The sequence below is a fragment of the Mauremys mutica genome, chromosome 9 (genome assembly GCF_020497125.1).
Source record: "Mauremys mutica isolate MM-2020 ecotype Southern chromosome 9, ASM2049712v1, whole genome shotgun sequence".
NCBI classification, from domain to species: domain Eukaryota; kingdom Metazoa; phylum Chordata; order Testudines; family Geoemydidae; genus Mauremys; species Mauremys mutica.
Window position 1 is genome coordinate 80253083 of NC_059080.1, and position 25048 is coordinate 80278130.

The following is a 25048-nucleotide window of genomic DNA, read 5'->3' on the forward strand; positions in this document are numbered from 1 at the left end:
AGAGCAGTATTCATTTTATGTCACAACAGTTCTTGATATGTCATCAGCATGGTAGAGAGTACACGAATGAGTTCTGGGGCATGTGGAAGAGGGAGCATGTAGGCCCCAATCATGCAAACTGATCCCCATGGGCAGATCCCAGTCACCATGCAGAAACGAGAATGACTTCAGTGGGACTCTCTGCAGCCATATGAGTCAGTCCAGATTGCAGGATCAGGACCAGCCCAGTTTTACATGACATACATCCTATGCCCTTGATGCCCCTGTTACTCTGGTCTAAGCCATAATTAACTACATCAAAGTCAATGAAATTAAACCACTGTAAATTGAGTGTGAGAGCAGAATCAGGCCCTATATCTGTAGGACAATAAGAGACCAGTTTATGGACACCTAGTAGATCATTAAACTAAAATGACATATATAAGGAGTTTATCTTGAACCAGTTATTCCACAGTGCTCTGGAAGACTAACCAGTTCCTGAGCACTGCTTATTGTTAGTAACTAGCCAAGTTATAAAGCAAACAAAGGCATAACATACTAAGACTTGCAATGTTCTGGGTCAAAAAGAACGGTAATCTTGATACCCATATTGAAATCCACAGTCAACTGCATTTCACTCAGTTGTATGAATGAATAAATACCTGGCATGTCATCCAAAGGATGTCACATTTCATTTGGGTTTTCTGCTAAAACACCTACCATGAGATAGATTCCCATCTGACAGTCTGCGCTGAGTAAGAACAACTCGTGTCAGAGTCACAGTTCAGGCCCTTTCCTCTCTTGCTCCATGGGGGAAGTAAAGTGCCAGTCCTTTTCCTGGGACAGCTTACTTCCTCCTCTGTGCCAGCTCAGATGCACTGGCTGGCATGTTAGGGGAGGGGAATCCAAGGCTCCACGCACTCCCTGCCCACTGAGTGGGAGGAGACTGATGCCAGCTGTTCTCCTCAAAACAGGTAGCAAGCAGGGCCGGCTCCAGGCACCAGCGAACAAAGCAGGTGCTTGGGGTGGCCAATGGGAAGGGGCGGCACGTCCGGGTCTTCGGCGGCAAGTCCCTCCGGCCCTCTCGGACCAAAGGACCCGCTGCCGAATTGCCGCCAGGGAATGAAGCAGCGCGGTTGAGCTGCTGCCAAAGTGTCGCCGATCACGGCTTTTTTTATTTCTCCTTCGCCGCTTGGGGCGGCAAAAAAGCATGAGCTGGCCCTGGTAGCAAAGGCAGGAGAAGAAGAGGGTTCTATATGTCCTTTACTCTCCTGTACAAGCATACAGCAAGGGCCGTAATCTTGCCCTGTGTGGTTAATGCATCCATTTTCACACACAGAAGAGTCTCATAGGAAAAGCTACACATGCAAAAGCTCAAAACATTAAAGCATCTATATATTGTTTAATTATGAAATGCAGAATGTATTAATGTTCATTTTAGAGATTTTAAATATGTTTGGTTTTGTTTTCCTTTCTAGAGAACTAACACATCAGAGGCGAATCAACTAAGATCACTGTTATATATTATAGCTACAGTAACTCCTCACTTAATGTTGTAGTTATGTTCCTGAAAAATGCGACTTAAAGCGAAACGATCTTAAGCGAATCCAATTTCCCCATAAGAATTAATGTAAATGAGGGGGTTAGGTTCCAGGGAAATTTTTTTCACCAGACAAAAGATTATATATTAATATAGTCTTTTGTCTGGTGAAAAAAAAATTCGCTGGAACCTAACCCCCCAACATATACACACACAATATAAGTTTTAAACAAACAATTTAATATTGGTACACAGCGATGATGATTGTGAAGCTTGGTTGAGGTAGAGGAGTCAGAGGGTGAGATATTTCCCAGGGAATGCCTTACTGCTAAATGATGAACTAGCAATTGGCTGAGTCCTCAAGGGTTAATTCTCACACTTGCACAAGGCAGCAAGAATGGAGGGAGGGGAGACAGCATCGCAGACAGAGCCAGAGACACACACCATGTGTGTGTGTGTGAGAGAGAGATGCGCATTTCCCCTTTAATTACGCTGACTCGACTCTTAAGTACACTGCCTTGTTAATTAGATCAGCTTGCTGAGACCGCAGCTGCTGCCAGCAAGCTCCCTCCGTCCTGAGCCCTGTCGTGTGTCCCCCCTGCTCTATGGAAGATGGGGTAAGCGGGGTGCAGGAGCAAGGGGGAGGGGGACACCCTGACATTAGCCCCCCTTCTTCCTCCCTTCCCCTCCCCCCCACAGCAAGCAGGAGTCTCGGGAGCAGCTCCAAGGCAGAGGGCAGGAGCAGCACATGGCAGTGGGGGGAGGGACAGCTGAACTGCAGACAATTGATAGCCTGCTGGGCAGCTGTTGCACAAGGAACTTAGGGGAGCGGGCAGCTGATAGGAGGACTGATAGGGGGGCTGCGGGTCCACCTTGGTTCCAAGCCCCCACCAGCCAGCTGCAATGGGCTGCGCTTCCTGCAAGCAGTGGACAAAGCAGGCGGCTGCCAAACTATGTTAGAAGGGAGCATTGCACAACTTTAAACGAGCATGTTCCCTAATTGATCAGCAACGTAACGACGTTAACCGGGATGACTTTAAGTGAGGAGTTACTGTATTTTGAACTTCTACAATTAGGCACACCCATTTCTGCACACATGTTCTTCACTCCTGTATTTCTACATATTCATTTTTTCATGCTTACACATTTTTGCCCATCCAAAATTTAGGCATGAAAAAGTGTTGGCACACATTTAAAAACTGCTTTTGAAACTGTGATCGTTTGTTTAATCAGAGTATTGTGTCACAATGTAAACTTAAAATCATTTTAAACCCTTCACACTGAACTTTTTATTATAGTGAACCACCTCAACACATGTAGCACGTTACATAAGGAAAATCCATGACTACTGGTTCAAATGGGACACAATTCCAAGAGCAGAATTAGAAAATAGATGGGAAGTGAGTAGAGGTTGCCAAAATATAGGGCTTTGTATGTCTGGAATTAGAACCTGTTTAGTATTTTTATTACAAATAATTGAGCTGGAGGGAATTTTTCAACAAAATCAGAAATGTATTTAAGATGATTTTATACAAGAACTCTTTAAAACTCTTCAAAAGAAGAAAAAAGGAATGAAGAACAAAAACCATGCTCTACCTGACGAGGAGTCCTTTCAGATTTGCTCCTGCACCACTCCCAATCTGAGAGTTCTGGTTTACGGCTCTCCTCGTGAGACAGCCTTCTTTCCTGTGCTTCAAAAAATGTTGATTTGTCAAAGTTTCTGACCTCCTCTCTTTTAAAGGCTCCTAGTTTGTCTGAAAGAAGACAGTCCATGCTTTTGTCCTTGCCAAGTTCTTGTTTGGTCTCCATATTTTTGCCCTTGTTGAAATCTTTAAACATGGAGCTATCCTCTATGGGTATGGTGCTGAACTCAATTTTGGCAGATTTAAGGATTTTGTTGCTCTCTTTCTGAGATTCTTGTGTGTTTTCACAGTCATAGTTCATCAGGTTGTGATATGATATAGAGTTATCATCACCATCATCATCATGGTGGTGGTTTTCATGGGATATCTTGTAGATTCCATAACCTTGTTGGAATGACAGATTGAATTCAAAACCCCTCCTTTTTGCTAAACAGAAAGAGAAAAGCTTCTATAATTAAAATATTAAAAAGTTACATACAAGAAACACAATTAGAAAATATATTTTAAAAAAGCCCTAATTTTATCTGTAAATTTAAAACTAAAATACAAGTTGGTTACTTTTAATAACAGACTTTTTGGTATGTATAATGTATGAATTATTATGGAAAATTAAATATTAACCATAGCATTATATACACACAGTTAATTAGCTTATTTATTCCTTTGTCAAAACACGCTGGAATTTCTATGTTTTGAAGGTGGTTGTTTGCCAGAAAATAGGAATAGTTTCACCCATCATTTTTAAAGAACAGGATTTGCAAAGCCTTATAAAAGTTCTACTAGAAGTAAATAACCAAATTATGGCTCATTTTGAGGTATATCTCAGTTTCAGCTAATGAGAAATTCCCCAAACCCAAAAAAGATAACATAACATGCTTTCAGAAAAATACACTTAGAATAATAGAAATGTAGGACTGGGATGCACCTCAATAGGTTATCTAGTTTGGTCCCCTGCACTGAGGCAGGACTAAGTATTATCTAGACAATCCCTGACAGGTGTTTGTCTAACCTGTTCTTAAAAACCTCCAGCAATTACACAGCCTCCTTACGTTCTACTTCTGAGAATCAATCAGAACTGTACTTCAGTGCCAAGAGGCAAATAAGAAAAATACATTTCTACGTTAGAACACAATCATGTAGGTGAACTAATTCCATAATCATCTTACCTTCATACAGAGACAATATATACACTCCACACATAAAATTATATCCCAACATCAGTACTCTGGCTAATTATTTTAGATGATATAGTAGTTCAGGAATTAAGGTAAGAGTGCTCTACTGCCACATATTCCCTTAATTACTTCTCTCCTCTACCATAAACTCCCTCCATTCCCATTTTCATATTACTAGATACAGTAATTAAAGGTATGTCTCTTATCAAATCATGAAAGCATCTTCCTATCAAATCTACCTAAGAACATTTTAAGACAAAGTACAGAGAACCATTTATAAAATAGTGTCTTTATTCAGCATACAGATTCTGTTTCTCAAAAGATAGTATTAAGTGTGAAATCATATCATAGAATCAATCATAGAACTTGAGATCAGAAGGGACCATTATGATCATCTAGTCTGACCTCCCGCAAGATGCAGGCCACAAAAGCTGACCCACCCACTCCTGAAATAATTCTCTCCCTTGACTCAGCTGTTGAAGTCCCCAAATCCTGATTTAAAGACTTCAGGTAGCAGATAATCCTCCAGCAAGCGACCCCTGCCCCATGCTGTGGAGGAAGGCGAAAAACCTCCAGGGCCACTGACAATCTACCCTTGAGGAAAATTCCTTCCCGACCCCAAATATGGCGATCAGCTGAACCCCGAGCATGCGGGCAAGACTCTCCAGCCAGACACTCAGGAAAAAGACTTTCAATATCCCAACATTGACCCTCGGTACTAATTACCAGTGGTCACACGTTATTGACCTATTGACTAAATCACGTTATCCTATCAAACCATTCCCTCCATAAACTTATCAAGCTTAATCTTAAAGCCAGAGAGGTCCTTCGCCCCCACTGTTTCCCTCGGTAGGCTGTTCCAGAATTTCACTCCCCTGATGGTTAGAAACCTTCATCTAATTTCAAGCCTAAACTTCCCGACTGCCAATTTATATTCATTTGTTCTTGTGTCCAAATTACAAACTCAACAATTATTCTATTAAAAATTCAGAATAGCTTTTAGCATGAACATCCTAAAAACAAAGCATTTCTATTTACTAGGACTATCGATTAATCACAGTTAACTCACATGATTAATTAAAAAAATTAATCGCAATTAATCACACTGTTAAACAATAGAATACCAATTGAAATTTATTAAATATTTTGGATGTTTTTCTACATTTTCATATATATTGTATTCTGTGTTGTAATTGAAATCGAAGTGTAAATTATTTTTGATTACAAATATTTGCACTGTAAAAATGATAAACAAAAGAAATAATATTTTTCAATTCACCTCATATAAGTACTGTAGTGCAATCTCTTTGTCGTGAAAGTGCAATTTACAAATGTAGATTTTTTTTAGATAACTGCACTCAAAACCATAACAATATAAAACTTCAGAGCCTACAGGTCCACTCAGTTCTACTTCTTGTTCAGCTAATCGCTAAAACAAACAAGTTTATTTACATTTACAGGAGATAAAGCTCCCCTCTTCTTATTTACAATGTCACCAGAAAGTGAGAACAAGCATTTGCATGGCACTTTTGTAGCTGGCACTGCAAGGTATTTACATGCCAGATATGCTAAACATTTGTATGCCCCTTCATTCTTCGGCCACCATTCCAGAGGACATTCTTCCATGCTGATGACACTCATTAAAAAATATACATTAATTAAATTTGTGACTGAACTCCTTGGGGGAGAATTATATGTCCCCAGCTCTGTTTTACCTGCATTCTGCCATATATTTCATGTTATAGCAGTCTCAGATGATGACCCAGCACATGTTGTTCATTTTAAGAACACTTTCACTGCAGATTTGACAAAACACAAAGAAGGTACCAATGTGAGACTTAGGTTTAAGAATCTGAAGTGCCTTCCAAAATCTGAGAGGGACGAGGTGTGGAGCATGCTTTCAGAAGTCTTAAAAGAGCAACGCTCCAATGCAGAAACTACAGAACCTGAACCACCAAAAAAGAAAATCAACCTTCTGCTGGTGGCATCTGACTCAGATAATGAAAATGAACATGCGTCGGTCCGCACTGCTTTGGTTTATTATCAAGCAGAACCCGTCATCAGCATGGATGCATGTCCCTTGGAATGGTGGTTGAAGCATGAAGGGACATATGAATCTTTAGTGCATCTGGCATGTAAATATCCTGCAACACCAGCTACAACAGTGCCATGCGAGTGCCTGTTCTCACTTTCAGGTGCCATTGTAAACAAGAAGCAGGCAGCATTATCTCCTGCAAATATAAATAAACTTGTTTGTCTGAGTGATTGGCTGAATAAGAAGTAGGACTGAATGGATATGCAGGCTCTAAAATTTTACATTGTTTTATTTTTGAATGCAGTTTTTTGGTAATAATTCTATATTTGTACGTTCAACTTTCATGATAAAGTGATTGCACTACAGTACTTGTATTAGGTGAACTGAAAAATACTATTTCTTTCAGATTTTTTACAGTGTAAATACTTGTAATCAAAAATAAATAAAAAGTGAGCACTGTACACTTTGTATTTTGTGTTGTAATTAAAATCAATATATTTGAAAATATAGAAAACATCCAAAAATATTTAAATAAATGGTATTCTATTATTGCTTAACAGTGCAATTAATCACGATTATTTTTTTAATTGCTTGACAGCCCTACTATTTACATTATCATACAATTGTTTCTTTACCATCATCATAAGTTTACCTCTGTAAGTATTAGATTAGATTCAGAGCAAAGCTGTATCTGGAATGAATAGTTTTCTTGACAAACTGCAGTCACTCTCTTTGGGATAGTGGTTAAAAGTTCATAGTCTGGATTTGAAAGAAGAATCCAGTTCAGAGAGAACAAATGACTTGAGCCAAAAGGTGCTTTTCTGAACTTCGTGAACCTTGTTCTCCTCTCATTTACTTCCATGAGAATCAGGAGTAAACCCACTGAAGTCAATGGAGTTACACCAGTATAACTAGAGAACAAGAGTTTAATCCAAAACCAATTGATGTCAATGAGAATTTTTCTACTGATTTAAATTTTCTATGGGTCACTGCTGAATGGCTAATACAGAAAACTATAATTATTATATGTGAAAGTAATTGCAACACATTGCTGTGACTGTGAGGTCCTGTCGACATCGAAGGCCTCTCAGTGGATGGATGTGAGAGCAGTAGGATGTGAAGGGCCTTTTCTCTCATTGACAAAATTCCTGTAATTCAGGGACATGATGTCACTCAGGATTCAGAGGTGTTTTTGTCTGTCTTTAAAATGTGTTTAGCACAGTCAATGTATTTTCTTAAAGCATGTCATTGTGGCAGATGTGCTTTTCTAGGGAGAGAGTATTGTCCAGAGGCTAGAGGAGGAGTGAGTTTGAACCCATAGTTTCTGTTAAAAGGTTTGACAATGATTCGCTGTGTGGTCTTGGGCAAGTCACTTAACTTCTCTGTGCCTCAATTTCCCTGACTGTAAAATGGGATAATACTCCTCTCTAGCCATCTTATAGGTATGTTGTTAGGTTTTCATGGACATTAATTAAATAAGCCTTTCAGATCCTCATATGAAATATGTTACAGGAGTGCAGAGTATTATTACTGTTGCAGACAACTTTCTATGCAATCTACTATAAAATTTACTCTAACAGTCTGTTGCCATATGGAACATCACTTGAGACAATATCCCATCCTTCAACCTCCCGCACTTACTTTTCCTTTCTTCTGAAGAAATGGCATATGCATTCCTCCTGCAGTTAATGATGCAGCCACAGGGCAGGTGGATCCAGCGTTCTGACAAAACAAATACAGGGGTGACCGTGGCAGCTAGTAAAGTCAGCAGAAAACTGAATGTCTCAAAGGAAAGGCTTTGAAAACCAACTATGTGCTGGACAGCCATCTGTATCTGAAAAGCAGAACATTAAGAAATTAAATCACTTCAGTCACATACTGAATTTCCAGGAATAACAAAAGCATCACATTGTTAATGTGACAAAAATAGAGGTCAGAGATTTTCATTGATTTCCCGCTAGGCTTTGTGACTTTGACAGATGCTAGAAGACAAATGTCCTTATACAGTCCCTCTCCCTCTCTCGCTATTTCTCAGAATGCCTTATGCTGCAAATGAAATGATAAATATTGATGCCTGAGGTCTGCCAAAGAACAGCTCAGATTCCAAGCAATTCTTAGGGATTACTGAGCCAATCCGGTGAGGTGCTGAGCATCCTCCACTCCCAAAGTCAATGGTGTTTGAGGGCACTCAGTGCCAGGCAGGATTGGGCTTCACACACATTATAATTCTCATTCTTTATGGAAAGAAGCTGAAAAGCTGACTCCATACACATTCAAAGGACAAGGATGACACTGAACAATTCCCAACATGTTCACATGCCCAGCAAAGGACTCACTTGTAAGTATCCTTTGTTATATTTATCCTTCCCATACATTGCATCAAAATGTAGTAATGCTTCAACAATTACAAAGATACAAACATTCTTCATCACTTCTCAGACAAGCTTCAGTTTCTTACCCAGAGATGACTGGCAAAGGGCGTGACTCAGAACTGTGAGGATGGAGGAAAAAAAAATCTGCCTTAGTAAAACTCACAGATCTCAGAGTCAACCTAATGCCTGCCAGACTGCTTGAAACAAAACCTGATTCACCCCTACCATTAGCCTAGCTCTATGCTGGGTTCAGTAGAGTTACACTGATGTAAAACTGGAAAAGCAATGATGAATCTGGCTTTTCATTTTTAAAATGCACTGATTTTGTATGAATGTATCAATCCTGAAGAAAGCCAGATAAATACATACACAAACACAGCTCTATTTGAAATGAATTCTATGGATATGATTTATGCTGCTCATAATTGCTGGATGTCTGTTTCAATTGATATCACATAAACCCAGTCCCTGTGTAAATAAATCATTACAAATATGCAAAGAAGTCTGACTTTTTACCATTGTTGGAAGCCAGAGAATGACTTTTGTCAACGCAAGAATCAGTGAGAATCGTTTCTGAGCAAACTCCACAGTGTAGCTTCTGCTCTGCACACTGTTTGTGCAATGGGAGTCCAGCCCACAGCTCTCAGCTGGGCTTTGCCTGAATACTATCTCCGAGCTGGGGCAGGCGTTTCGGAAATGCTTCAGGGTTTTATCCACGGGGTCCTCCGGAGAAAGGGATAGGGCGGTGCTACAGACTGGGGGCGTCCTAGGGGTGAAATAGCCTCGGGTGATTTCCTGGTAATCGACATAAAGACGCTGTTGCTCATCTGAGCACAACAGTTGGTAAGTTAGAGGGACAGAAAGCACGGTGAGGAGGCAGAAGCACAGCGAGTAGACAATGAATAAAAACAGGACGTAGGAACTGGTGTAGTCTGTGAGGCAACCCCAAGAGGTGGGGACATAGGTGCCCCAACCACAGAGAGGCAAAATGCACACCAGCAAGCTGACAATCCAGATAGTGAGAATGGCCCATATCATGCTCACTGGCTGTTTGGAGGCCCGCTGACTCCACATCACAGTTTTGTTGATCGTGTAGAAGTTGTAAGAAACTATAAGAGTACCTTTCAGATTGCTAGAAATGCCCTGAAATAAATAAAGCAGCGCTGATGTGGTGCACAGAGGCTGGGGGAGCACCTCGCTTGACCACTGCATGAGCATAAAGATAGTCACTGGCACCACGCTTATCAAATCATCCACAGACAAGGAAGTCACAATCATTGAAAGTGTGGTTTTGTTTTGAATTTTCAGTAAGGAAACTAGTGAATAAATGCTGCCCAGCAGGGTAGTGAGCGTAATTATAAACGTCAAGCAAAAAAGAAAGATATTCAAAGTTCTTTGTCCATTGGTTATATCCATAATGCCATGATTTTCAGTAAAGAGGCTCGTCCCATTCAGTGGGAAATGACTAGGTGTTACCGACATGGTTGTTAGGGATTTTATTTTGCCTTCTCACCGACTCCGCAAGTTTTCGTCAGATGAATCGGAACTGCTCCACATCAGAAGTTTCTTCTTTGTTTTCATAGACTCTCCTTTTTGATACTTGATCAGGATACATTCAGGTGTTTGTGTGTGTCCTCTATGCCCAGGATAACTCACACACAAAAAGCAGGCTCCATCAAAGGAAACATTAACACATGTACCAAAGAGTGCACGATGCAGATAAAAAAGCAATTCCTCCTTAAAACAGACTTTGGGGTTTGAGCTGGTTCTTTATAATCCTTCCAAGTACAAGAGGATGATTAAATTGGGCTCTTGTGGGAATAAAATGCCATTCACTTTTGACAGATAGCAGACAATGTGCCTTACTCGAGAGTTCAGTTGAAATGAAGGCAGAATGTCAGGTATGCTCAAGCCCTACTGGTTCAGGGAGAAACATAGTAGAGAATGAGAGGCTCTTTGATTCAGCCTGCGCTGTTCAGCGCTGCAGGAGGGAGGAGTCAGATCCAAGCAGGATAGCAGAAAGGGGGGAAATTAGTATCTTTCCAGGCAGAGCTGCCTCTTAGCTAGATCAGAAACACAAAACAGAGTCCTTGGTAAGCCCCACCTCCAATGCTGACACTAAAATCCAATGCAAATACTCAGACCTGATGTCAGCCATAAATGTCATCCCTGAAAGCCCAGGGCTGCTCCACAGCTGTGCATCACAAGCTGGAGAGCTGCTTTTATTCTTACTATATTTTCTGTACTCTGAGCACGGAGATGGGGAAAGCTGAAAAAGCCTTTTATAAAAGATGAAACAGACGGTGCATCCTGTTTTCCCTTTTTATTCTTACTCCAACTGTATGTGTGTGTGTGTAACTATAATATATCTATCTATCTATCTATCTATATATATATTTCTACATTGACAACAGTGACAAAAGGTTGTTCCAGACAGAGAGCAATCAGCAGCACAAATTGGCAAATTGTGTGCTTGCTTTGCTATGGATTAGCATCGGTCTAGCGGGGGCACATAAACTTTTATTCCGTAGAAGACCGTTCAAATACAAAGAGCATCCAGTACTGAACGAATACTGTCTTTTGACTAAATACAGGCAAACCAGCACATAGTGTGCCTTTGGAGATGTACAGATTCTCTGCACCTTGAAGTCTTTAAACCACAAGTTGAGGACTTCAATAGCTCAGGCATAGGTCAGGGGTTTGTTACAGGAGTGGGTAGATGTGATTCTGTGGCCTGTGTTGTACAGGAGCTCAGACTAGATGATCATAATGATCCTTTCTGACCTTAAAGTCTATGAGTTTATGAGATATTTTACATTTAGTAAATGTGATGCTGGTCAAACTGATAAATTGACAGTATTGGCAAGAGCCTGCCATTATGCAGGCAGGGAGGTGGAATGCAACCTTTTTGCAGAGCTCTGCCTCTCCACTCTGATCAGGAACAGTGCTGCTATTCAAATACTGGCTTTGGGTGTATCCATAGCACGACAGACAGTCTCTGTTTAATTGTATTATTGTTTAAGGCTAAGACTGCTGTAGACTGGCACTAAAATGTGATTGACACCTCCACATTCATTTCACTTGTGATGTATGCCAGCAAAGACCTGATCTTGGCCCCTGTTCTACAGGCTTTGTATAGCTCTAGCAGCGCAAAACAGATGAAAAGACAACTTGACTGGCCAGTTGATGATCTGCTCATCATAGGAGGGCGTGGCTGGAAGAAAGGGGTATTGCTGCTGTCCAGTGATTCCCCAGATACTGAACAGCCCCTTGAGGGCTACAACAGCTCAGAACAACCTTGAGACTACTCTAAGGCCTTGTCCACACTAGCAGCGGCTACCAGTCTTTCACGGAGGTCATGGATTACGTGACTTTCTGGTACCTCCGTGACTTCTGCAGTGGCCTGTGCGGCTGACCCCAGGGCCAGCTGAGCAGCTGGGCACCAGCCGCTGCTCAGGTGGCCCCAGGCAGTTGGCCCCAGGCTTCCCCAGAGCAGCGGTCCAGGAGCAGCAGTGGCGGGGCCCCAGGTCACCCTCCCCACCTGGAGCAGCAGGAGGAGCAGCAGCGGGGGTGGTGGAGGAGCAGCAGCGGCAGCGGTGGGGCAAGAGCAGCAGCAGGAGCAGCGGGGCAGGGAGCGCAGCAGGGGTGGCAGTAGCGGGGTGTGGGGGAGGGCAGTGGCAGCAGCAGGGCAGCAGCAGCCATGCCCCAGTATGCTGCCCCCCTGCCCAGAGCAGCAGCAGGGCCCCAGGCTGCCACCTCCACCACCCAAAGCTTCAGCAGCAGCAGCAGCAGCACTCTAGGCTCTTCACCCAGAGCCACAGCAGCAGGGGCCAAGGGTGCTGCCCCCCTGCCCAGGGCAGCAGCAGCGGTGGGGCCCTGGAGTCCTCCCCAGGAGCATCACCATCCGCAGGAGCATCTCCAAGCCCCTAAGATTTAGTGAGGGGTATTTTTAGTAAAAGTCACGGACAGCTCAGCGGCCGGGACTTCTTTTTTTTTTTATTGCCCCTGACCTGTCCAAGACTTTTACTAAAAATACCCATCACTAAATCGTAGCCTTAATCACAAGACAGTTACGTGCACACACAGCTGATAATTATGAATAACATTAAAAATACACCCCTGTTACAGCACAGCAGTTACAATGTACCCTAACTAGAAATTTATTTTCCTTTAAATTGAAGAATATAACACCGGGCCTAGACACTAAATAAATACAGGGACTTCTGACAATGGGAGATTTTCTGCTTTAACGTAGGATCACCCAGGGTATTACACTGACAATTAAATAAAACATTTGATTGTACTATATAGCCAGTTGTTTCAGCATCCCCAATATTGGGCACAAACAACACTTCAAATAAGAAAGAAAGAAAGAAAGACTGACAATGACTGTAACTGTTAGGCTCACACACAGTCTTTGGTTTAATGATGTAGTGCAGCTGCTGAAGACATTTGGCATCAGGTCTGTGATCGCTCCTTTATGGTTCGGTCCCAGTCTCAATCCCACTGACTTCTTTAAAATTACGGGCAGCTGCATTAAGATCCAACCCAGAGATTCAGTCTGGGTTACCCCTAGCAGCTCTAGCTTCTCCCTGCAGGGCTGGGCTGGATCTGACCAGTGCTCACCAAGGCTGCCAGTTTTGTGCCCCTGACATAACTCACTACTGATTGGCCAGGAGCTTCCAGCTTCTCTTTCGGGGTACGCGTGTACATGCAGGAAAGTCTGCCCTTAATGAAGCTTCTACACCAGCTTCAAAACAACTACTGAGCACGGTTAACAATTTCCCGCACTCCCTGTAGCATGCTGAAATAGCAACTACTTCTTTTCAGCCATTCAAGGCTCTTTACTGCCACCTTGTTTGAGAGCAAGTAGAAACAGCAGCTGTAATTACAGCAGTAAGTGTTTTTGGCTGACCACCATGAAGTAATAAAAAGAAATGGGGGTTACACTTACATTCTCTGCACATGCTCCCGCTGGCTGGGTGGACTTCATCTGCAATGTTCTCTCTTGTCACATTTCTGCTAAGGGACCTCAGTGTTCTTAAGAGGCTTTCTTGATGGCACTTCCCTTTTTCCTCCTGGGAAATTTTTCTTTGCTACTTCTTGCATCATGCTTCTACTATGTGCATTTACAGTAGGTGTGATCGCTGTTCCAGAGCTAGCTCAGCTATCAACTTCAATTTCTTGGAGTTCCTTGTTTAAAATCTCACCTACCAAACAATCTCATATGTGGATTTCTTTACTGAATGCAAAGTCACATGGTTTTGTTTGTTCAAAGAGGGCTTTCCCACTATCTCTGACCATCTAGACCCTTTGGTAAAATCACTCCCACTCATGTGTTCCATTCCTGTTTGGAATGAAACGCTCATTAGACTCATTAAGAACAATGGCAAGGTATTTTTTAATCCCCTTCCTCAGCAAAGACAAACAGTTTATAAGGATTTTCAGCCTCACTCACCTCTCAGTAAATTAAATGAGCTGATATGCACCTCGCCACTCTGGGGTAAACTTTATTGCAGTTTGAAATATGGTGAAGCACTTCTTCCACTCAGGTCATTCCATGGCTTTATAAAACTGAAAGTCATATGGATGGATGAACATTAGCATTTTCTTTTCCTCTTATTTATGTTAGTTCAAAATGAGTCAACCTTTGACACGATGTCAAAGTGGAACAATGGTACAATGGTAAAGAAAATGGTAAAGACTCCCAGGAAAAGTCACTTTTTTGTAACATTGAAGAAGGAACTTTGTTAGAACAAGAAAAACAGTATTATTCCTAAAACTGCATTCTTGCTCTCTCTGCTTCATTGTAGAGCTTCTGCTCCACCTCCTGGCTTCCTTCTATGGTTTTAAACAAACAGTACACATCTTCATACCACCCACATCTCTTTCTTAACTTCTAAGTGGCATCTGTGTGTTGGGAGATGCATCATATGCTTAGAGAGCTCCTAGTAGTGTGAAACAGGCTCAATGAGGTGGTTCTTTGGCATCCATTTTAGGACAAGCTTCTGGATGGTAGACTCCAAAAGAAAAAGCTGGACTGAGAAGTCACACTATGCGTGTACTGGCACAACCAGTCCTCACTCACCTCTGAAGGGACTGCTGACATTCTGTTCCACAGTATAGCAAAGAGAAGCCCTAGCTGAAGATCTTCCTGTGCTGCAAAAACACAGTAGCAAGAAGGCAAATTCACCTGCTGCTAAGCCATCACTGGATGTGCTGTGGATTCAGACTACTTTCAGGCAAGGGCTGTTTCTGTAGGTTGCTTAAGACATTTACTGTTGAATTTATGGCATGCATTACTTAACCTCCCAAATTGCAAGTTCTTTATCACTCTCCCTATACACATGACACCTTGTGGGATATTACTTGGTACTTTTCAGAGTGGTAGCCGTGTTAGTCTGTATCAGCAAAACCAATGAGGCATACTTGTGGCACTTACTAACAAATTTATTTGGGCATAAGCTTTCGTGGGCTAATACCCACTTCATCAGATGCATGGAGTGGAAGATACAGTAGGGAGGTATAAATACACAGCATATGAAAAGATGGGAATTGCCTTACCAAGTGGGGGATCAGTGCTTACGAGCTAATTCAATGTACATTGGTAGTTCTTGTCAACTGTTGAGAATTGCCTACTTCCAACTTACATTGAATTGTCTTCTTAGCACTGACTCCCCACTTGGTAAGGCAACTCCCATCTTTTCATATGCTGTGTTAGGGTGACCAGACAGCAAGTGTGAAAGATCGGGACAGGGAGTGGGAGGTAACAGGAGCCTTATAAGAAAAAGACCCCAAAATCGGGAGTATCCCTATAAAATCAGGACATCTGGTCACCCTATGCTGTGTATTTATACCCCCCTACTGTATGTTCCACTCCATGCATCTGATGAAGTGGGTGTTAGCCCATGAAAGCTTATGCTCACATACATTTGTTAGTCTCTAAAGTGCCACAAGGACTCCTCGTTGTTTTTAGTTGGTAGTTTATAAATTCCAATCTGCCTGTTAAGTGTTACTTATGTTGCAGCTGCCCTGGGTTGGATAGATGTTGGTTATTGGAGGAAGCACCAGGTGCTGGTTTGGAATGAACAAAAGGATCATTTGCACCAAGGCCACAAATCCTGAAGCATGATGATTTGGGTGTGAGGGTCACTCTATTTTCCAGCATTGGATGCTCACTACTGTAATAAAATCAGAGCTGCGTCAGGAATCAAGTCCTCTGTACTCATTGGTAACAGATACTGCAGTATTGTGCAGACCTATAAAGTATCAGATATATGCAGAATCCATGACTAGACTGCAGAATATCAGCAGGCCAGTTTAAAATTGTTTTCTCATGTTTGCTGAACCACTGAATTACACAAATATAAAGAAAGATAGAAAGAATAACACAGATAACACAGCGTGCATCTGTCTTTCAGTGCTTTCAGCCTTATTGTGCTTAATCCAATTATAAAACATGCAATAACTCATATTTATAAACACGTACCTGGAATATAAAAGCATTACATCTTCACTCAGAATATGAACGATAATGCTTAGTTTAGCACATACAAGACCCCCAAGGTTAGGGAGTCTGTGCTCTCTGCATTATTTATACACACTCTTTTTTAATGGTGTAAACTCTTGCTGTTAACAAATGGTCTCAGAGAGGCAATATATTAAACATGGAAATCTCATTTATGGCCTGATTTCAAACAGTGCTGCAAAGCAATGCCTCTATTTAAAGAAAGAGTCAGCAGCACTTGACACTCCGTAGGATTTCTACCAGGCACAGAGCATCTAGCAATTCAAGAACATATGTAAAGAAAATCAAATGTTCACCAATCATTCATAAAACAGTCAACAAATAAGTTATTAAAAATGCATCAATTTTTAGGGTGAGTTACACATCTTCTTTTCAGTCATTACAGTGGTCTTGTCACTGACTTACGGTTTTGTTTCTCTTTGTCACTCAAGACGGATAGGGTTATTATGCTATGAAAATTGAAAGCATTTCACTTTAAGAGGTGATATATTCTCTATGGCTATAGTTACATGTTATGTATAAACACAGAATCATAGAATCTCAGGGTTGGAAGGGACCTCAGGAGGTCACCTAGTCCTGCTCAAAGCAGGACCAATCCCCATCTTTGCAATCTAGTCTGCAAACTAATATGAGATAGACAATTTCTTACCAGTCCTAGCTATTGGTTTAATAGGTTTAAAAAGTGTACATTTTTAAGCTTTCTTTAAAAAATATGTGTCATACTTGGTCTGTTGGGAACAGACATCCATATAGAATATATACAATGTTTAGAAGCTGCAGCTTCTGTTTAATCCAATTACTTGCCCCTGAAGATTTAAATCGAGGGTGACTTCTAATACAAAGACAGGTTCTAATAAATTTAATTATTTTCCCTCTGTGGTTTACAAGGTATTATTGCCTAAGAAAGAGGTGACTGCTAGATAAAGGGTAGCTACTGATCAAGAGTAATTAGAGCAGTATAAATCAGGAGTAAATGTTTAAATTAAAGAATTGAGCTTAATTCAGCAACCCTTTATTCCCTTTGGGTTAGATTGCAGCATCTTTAATTTATGTTGAATAGTAGCTAACTTCACACATGGTCCTATTGAAGTCAATGGGGCCATTTGTGGAGCAATGTTCTACTCCCTGAGAGTAAAAGTGTCATAACCTCACCCATATATAGATACTTCTATTTGCAACTGACTTGAGGTCAGAAGCAGGCCCATAATATCCCTGGTTTGACAAGTAGCCCACCAGTGTGTTGTGATTGTGAGGACAGTTGTGAAATAAATTTTCTTTTCCAGGCACCTTCACAAGTCAGCAAAAGAGAATGTCAGGAAAGGAAGTGCCAGCACTTTTGTCAACTTGGCATCAAACAAGATGGCTGTGAGGTGGGTATGATTCAATTTAGGCCTTGTCTACACTACAAGACTATTTCGAATCAACTTAGTTCGAATTTGTGGATTCGACCTTATGAAGTCGAATTTGTGTATCCATACTAAATACACTAATTCGAATTTCTGAGTCCACATTCACGGGGCCAGCGTCGACTTTGGAAGCGGTGCACTGTGGGAAGCTATCCCACAGTTCCCGCAGTCCCCGCTGCCCATTGGAATGCTGGGTAGAGCCCCCAATGCCTGCTGGGGGGAGAAATGTGTCGAGGGTGGTTTTGGGTAAGTGTCGTCATTGAACCGTCAATCACAACCTCCCTCCCTCCCTCCTTGAAAGCGCCTGCGGGCAATCTGTTCGTGCACTTTTCTGGTCAGTGACAGCGCGGACGCCGCAGCACTGCAAGCACGGAGCCCGCTGCGATCATCGCCGTTTTCTCCTCCTCGCACTTTATCGTCCACCTCTTCCACAGTCAGCTGATGAGAAATTGGGCTACTTTTCAATGGTGCTGCAAGCACTGGGGGACCATAGGAGACGTTTTACAAACATCAACGTCGGGTGGCCGGGCAAGGTTCATGATGCGTGTGTTTTCAGGAACTGTGGGCTGCTCAGACGCCTGCAGGAAGGTAGTTTCTTCCTGGACCACGAAATAACTGTTGTGGATGTGCAGATGCCTATAGTCATCCTCGGGGACCCAGCCTGCCCGCTAATGCACTTGCTCATGAAGCCCTATACAGGCGCCTGGGACAGCGACAAGGAACTCTTCAAATACCAGCGAGCAGCGTGACCTGTGACTGTTCAGTTTCTTTACAGAGAAGCTGAACCTGCCCCTGTTTCTTTACCCAGTTACTGTTGACTCTCCTCTTCGGTTACATACCCTGTTCACCCCATTACCCCCACTTCCAGCACACGTGTAAAAATAAAATACATGTCCCATTATTACTTAACAAAGGTTTCTTTATTCATGACTTTTCGTGAAAGGGTTGAAACTGGGATGCAGGCTGTGCTGGGTAGGGTGTCCGGTGATGTAAAGACCGCTTCTAAACTCAAGGAATGACAGGCTCCTGCTCCTAGAGCGGTCCGCAGTGCCGGAATGCTTCTTTCAACGGAGCCTGCCATCCCTCTTTATGGAATTCTGTGTGCGGGCGGATATGTGACCTTGTGGTGGAGGAGGACGGATACAGATTCCTCAGCTGCGTGACTCTGCGGTCCAGGACAAGGACCGCTGTATAAGATCTGTAACCGCCCTCCCCCGCTGCAAAGTCACATCTCCCCCGCCCACACAGATCCTGGAAACCACCTCCAAAAACCGACCAGGGTGCCTACTGACTGCACCGTGTGTGTGACCCGCTGCTGATCCTGCCCCCGTGTCTGTACCCTGGGAAAGGTGACTGTCCTATGCAATTAACCACCCCCTTCCCCACGCCCCCCATTCAAACACAGTCTTCTTTGAAAAAACATAACGGAAACAGTAATTAACAGCAAAGCATTTTTATTAATTAAGTAGACAGTTAGGGGATGGGACTGGGATTGGGACTACTGTGAGTCTGGAAGTGAAGGACTTCGGCAAATGTAGGGTATGAGAGCTTTTAGGTACTTGAGCACTGTGCTGTGGTGCAGTGACAGTATTCACGTCCCCGGCCGCCCCTCCTCCTGATTATTTTCGGTGAGGGGGGTATGGGACTGTGTGGCAGGGGAGTGCGGTTGCAGATACACTGCAGGGTGTCTCTGTCCTCCTGCGGTCCTGCAGAACATCCACAAGGCGCCTGAGCGTGTCCGTTTGCTCCCTCACTAGTCCAAGCAGCGTTTCAGTCGCCTGCTTGTCTTCCTCACGCCACCTCTCCTCCCGTTCGCTGTGTGAGCACTGGCACAGAGAGACGGTCTCCCTCCACTGGCTCTGCTGGTCCGCCTCTGCTAGGTAGCAGCCCATACGTTCCTCGAACATCTTGTCCCTTGTCTTTTTCTTTCGCCGCCTAATCTTTGCCAGCCTCTGCGAGGGGGATGCTGTGGCAGGTCTGGAGACAGAGGAAGCTGTGAGATGGGAAACAGGGAGTGAGTTCCTTGCAAAGATACATTTTTGTGAACAATTAACTGAGTCTAGGCTGTCTCTGTGAATTCTGGGTTGAGACCCCTGTGCCTGCTGGGGCACAAATAATTTTCGCGGTGGATTCTGGGTAAATGTCGCCAGTCATTCCTTCCTCCGGGAAAGCAACGGCAGACAATCATTTCAAGCCCATTTTCCCAGAATTGCCCTGGCAGACGCCATAGCGTGGCAACCATGGACACTGTTTTGCCTTTTGTGTATGTCACCGTATGTGTACTAGATGCCGCTGACAGAGGCGGGCCAGCAGCGCTACACAGCAGCATGCTTTTGCTTTTGCATGACAGCAGAGATGGTTACCAGCCATATTGTACCATCTACCATACCATAAATTGGTAATAAGATGGTAATAAGATGGGCATGGTTACCAGCCCTTTTGCACTGCCCCATGTGCCAATAGGCTGATGATGAGGATGGATTTCCATCGTTTTGTACCATCAGCCATCCATAGCGTGGGGGGAGCAAGGATGTTGGTGTTGAGTGCTGCACCATCGCGTCTATCTGCAGCATTCAGTAAAGATAGGGTGACATGTAAAAGAGTCAACAGAGGATTGTTTTCACTTCTGGTGGTGGGTGGGGTGTGTGCGCAAATTGCCGAACTATGCCCTGACCCACCGCAGACACTGTGTTTGACCCTAGAAGCATTTGGAGCTCATCCAAGAATGCAAATACTTTTCGGAGACAGCAGAAACTGTGGGATACCTTGCGTCCTCATTCCCCCCTCCCTCCATGAGCGTCCATTATATTCTTTGGCTTTCCGTTACGCTCATCACGCAGCTGCGTGCTGAGTCTGTGCTATGCCGTCTGTCCGTAGATTTTTTAAAAATACTTTGGACCAGGCGTAAAATTACAGTAATTCCCCTAATTAGATGCAGGAGTCTCCGAGCGAGATCACCCTGAGGAGGGTCACTGAAGGAGATAGAGAGCGCATGCTGCGTGAAAGCTAGCACGAACCAGGGCCCGATGCAGCCGTGCTCGGGGAGGCAGTGCTCCCTGAGTACCTCATGAAAGCCTTGCGCGGAAAACTGTGCTACCACGGAGCACCCAATAAGGCAGCTCTCCCCAGGAACCTCCTGCTTATGCTTTTCGATTAACGCAAGGAGAGCTTCGTGGAGATCTCCAAGGATGATTTCTGTTCTATCCCCATATCTAGACAGACCTCCTTTTCACACAGTTAAGATTCCTGTTATATTAAGAATAAAAGTTAACATGGTTAAAGCACTTACCGACTGCTCCTTCCCCTGATTCAGGGTCCGGGTTAATGGCCGGGGAGGGTTGTTGGGGGATCTCCGTGACGGTGATGAATAGATCCTGGCTGTCGGGGAAACCAGCGTTGTAAGCGCTCTCGCCTGCCTCGTCCTCCACAAACCCTTCCTCATCTTCCCCGTCCGCGAACATCACCGAGGAACTGGCCGTCGACACTGTCCCATCGTCAGAGTCCACGGTCACTGGTGGGGCAGTGGTGGCAGGCTCCGTAGCGTCTGTTTGCCGCTTTGATTTTTTGGTAGCCTTGTCTGGGGTCCTTGATTTTCACGCGGCGCTGCGTTGCATCCCGCCTGTATCCTCTGTCTCTCATGGCTTTGGAGACCTTCTCGTAGGTCTTCGCATTCCCTGTTTTGGAGCGCAGCTCCGAAAGCACAGACTCCTCGCCCCACACACCGATCAGATCGAAGAGTTCCCAGTCAGTCTATGCTGGGTCCCTCTTTCTATTCACAGATAACATGAACTCCTCTGCTGGAGAGCTCTGCATCGTTGCAGGTGCTGCGGAGCTCGCCCCGATGTCCAGCCAGGACGTCAGATTCAAAGTGCCCAGACAGGAAAATGAATTCAAATTTTCCCGGGTCATTTCCTGTGTGGCTGGTCAGAGAATCCAAGCTCGGACTGCTGTCCAGAGCGTCAACAGAGTGGTGCACTGTGGGATAGCTCCCGGAGCTACTAAGTTCGATTTGCATCCACACCTAGCCTAATTCGAGCTAGCCATGTCGAATTTAGCGTTACTCCACCTGTCGGGGTGGAGTACCAAATTCGAACTAAAGAGCCCTCTAGTTCGAATTAAATGGCTTCCTGGTGTGGACGGTTGAGCGGTTAGTTCGAATTAACGCTGCTAAATTCGAATTAAAGTCCTACTGTAGACCAGGCCTTAGGCTAAGTAAGCACAGAGGTCAATACTGTTCTTCCTCAGGAAACATCAGCAGTAGCAGGATAAACAGAAGAGATGACAGGCAGAGGCAGCAGACACATGGTTGATTCTGGGGGCGGCCATTGCGAAAGGGGAGGAGAGGGAATCGAATCTGGGTGGGCAGTAGGGGGAGAAAAAGTCATTTGGGTTTAGGGAGGTGTGTCTTCCAATAAGTGACACGAAAGGGATGAGAGCAGAGCTGGTGGCTCAGGGTCGGGGATTAGCCTGAATGCTAGGCAGTAGGGAGGGATCGGAGATTCTAGAGGTTGCTGGGGTGGAATGGCTGAGCAGTCAGAGCAGTGCTGCTGAGAAGCTCACAACACCACTTAGAAAGCTGACAAGGGAGGCACGGGCAACCTTTGGAGAAGCCGTGCCTCCACGCACCTCCTCACCGCGACTGTTTCTAAAGCAAGCTGGTTGCAGCTGTAACTATGGAGAAGCAACCAGCCCCTCTTATCATTCTACCCTGGGCACTGCACGCACACCATCACATGCATTCCTCCCCTGGCTGCTGCTCCTTGGGCATCACACAGGGATGCCATGGAGATAACAGGAATCAAGAAAAACCTGTGGCAGTAGCAGTCTTGCACACATGGTGCTGCTACATCAAATGCGCTGTCTTCCTGGTAGCTGGGGCCTTTGCCCTGACACATCACACTCAGATGAAATGGCTTCTCCTCCGTTATATTGGTTACATTCCTGAACTGTCCCCTACAATGTAGTATCCACCTCCCCATTATAACTACCTCATGGTCATTAACTCCTCAGTACCTTTCTGCTCCTCCTTCTCATTACTACTCCTGGGGGGATGCAGCATACTCATCTATTTCCCAAGAACTGACACATGGAAGAAATCCTGATCTCAAAATGTGGCATCATCAATATGGCCTCTGTGGACAGCCTACACCTCCGCCTTATCCCCCATTTCTTGGTTCTCCAGGCTAAGGTTTAATAAATTAGAAATGCGGTGTGTTGGGAGGGAAACATTGGGAAAACTGCACTGAGACAAGGAGCTTTGTTCTGATATCCATAATAGCAGTGTAAATTAAATTAACTTCATGGGCTTCACTCTCATCTACACTGGTATTACTGGGATCAGAGCATGGACTCTCTTCAAAAAATGTATTTTTATAGTTCACAGAGAGCAATTTAAACCTTTGCTTCAAAGAGACAGAGCCCAAATGGCTTCTGCAGACCCTCCTGGCCACATTACCTACTCTTTAAAAAAATATCCCTCCAACTCAAGGAGCAGCATCTCATGAACGTTTTAAATTTTGCTGCACACATTTCATACAGCTCTATTAGTAAGATCATATCTAAGCACAGGCCAGAGCTATTTTGGTCTATGGGGTTGTCTCATTGTTTCCTTGACCTCCTTTGTCTGTTTGTATCCATCTTTGTTTCTTGTCTTATAATTACATTGTAAGATCTTTGGGGCAGGGACCATTTTTATCCTGTGTTTGTTCAGCATCTAGCACAATAGGATCCTCTAGGATTCCTAGGTGCTTTGCTAATACAAATAATAATATAAAAGTAGGTAGAGTATTAGAATTTTTAAAATGTGCAGTGTACAGGACAAAAATCACGTCAGTTGCTGAGCAATCTAGGCGGCTTGTCTGGACATCAGCACTTCACAGGTACCATGCTGCACTCTAACAGAGCATGGAAAATGAAGTGGAATGCAGCAATGAGAGGGTAACTGAATGACCCAAACAGTTTGAAAGGAACAATCACTTCTTTTGTGAGGAAACAAAACTGGAAAAGTCATCTGCCTTGGAGTGACCTAGCTGTGACCCCGTCTGAAAACAGCAGGGAAACCAACTTTAAGGCAGCACTGTTTTTGCTAGTAATAAAATTAAAAGTAACTATGTATATAACTTCCTTTGCTCATTTCACGGTCCTATAGCCCTGCCATGTCCTCTGCCTTTTTTTGGCACTTCATTTCTCTTTTACTTTCTTCCCCTCACATTCTTTTCTCCTGTTAACTATTAAGGAAGGCTGAATCAGTACAGATGGGAATTAAACACTGGGATTTACAACAGCTACGAGTGGATTTAAAATCAAGGGACACTTTGAAAGACGTAAAACTCTAGGAACCAAATTCTGTGTATGCAGAGTTTGGAATGTGTGTATCTTTGCTGTGACAGGTGAGCTCTTCACTCTCATGTCAGTCTCATATGAGGTCACTCCCATTTTAGAGTATCTTCCCTTTAAGTATGACCTATTTCCTGAGGGAAAACTGGTATTCACTATAAATACATTTGCAGCGAAGCCTGGGGAGGGGTACTTTGTGGTCTAAGTACCATGTTTGGAATACCTACTTTCCAGAGACCATAACATTAAATCCCTTTGGGGTGATTTGGTCTTTCATGGTGGATAAAGTGTATGTCATAAGGCTTACTGCACATGGCATCTACAATAAGATCATAAAAAATGAGGTCCTGCCTGTTCTACTTGTATAAAAGATCACTTAATATATCATTCATAAAAGTGGGGGATTACCTTGGTGTTCAAGGCCAAAATTTCACCTACATGTGAGTGAAGAATAGCACAAACCTGCAGATCTGGTCCAAAATTCATGGAGGGGAGAAGATGACTGCCAGCTCTGCAGCAACTTGTCTCTTCCCTGCAAACATATGGCAGGCCCTCTGGATATGGGTTCAGTGGACGTGGAGGGCACAAACTGGGATGGAGGCACAGAGAGTTTCCATACCATCGTTCCCTCCCAACCTGTGGAACAGGCAAGCAGATTAATTCTAAGTGGGAGTTCCAGGGGCAGGGGCTTGGTGGTGGAATCCCTAGCAGCATGGCTCCATCACTGTGACTCCTAATTAAAAACAATCTTTCTCAGGGAAAGAAAGAGCATCAGGGCCTGAGCAGGGATCAGGGGTATAACATTTTATTGGCACAACTTGCATAAATTACTCTTGGCTTTGCTGTGACAATCTATTGGAGAGTTCACCCAGTGAACACCTTTAGCCCCTGTGATTCTGCACACAGCACTTGCTGGATTCACTGATATTTTAACAACTAAACTCAGTTTGTACTGTTTAAAAGAATCAATCCGTAGTAGAGGTCATTGAAAAAAAAGGGGGGGCAAATCAAAATTGTGTGTGGAAATTTCCTCC

General features: G+C 43.6%; 1 protein-coding gene across 1 annotated transcript in view; it reads right to left on the bottom strand.

The window, feature by feature from the left end:
- GPR149 (G protein-coupled receptor 149) overlaps positions 1 to 10383 on the bottom strand; it is a 41144-nt gene extending 30761 nt beyond the window's left edge. The window contains exons 1-3 of the mRNA XM_045029417.1: positions 9261 to 10383; positions 8014 to 8206; positions 3116 to 3588 (exon numbers count right to left, since the gene is read on the bottom strand). Of these exons, the coding sequence (XP_044885352.1) occupies positions 3116 to 3588; positions 8014 to 8206; positions 9261 to 10226 (1632 nt within the window). The 5' untranslated portion in view covers positions 10227 to 10383. The remainder of the gene's footprint in view (positions 1 to 3115; positions 3589 to 8013; positions 8207 to 9260) is intronic.
- Positions 10384 to 25048: the final 14665 nt, after the last annotated feature.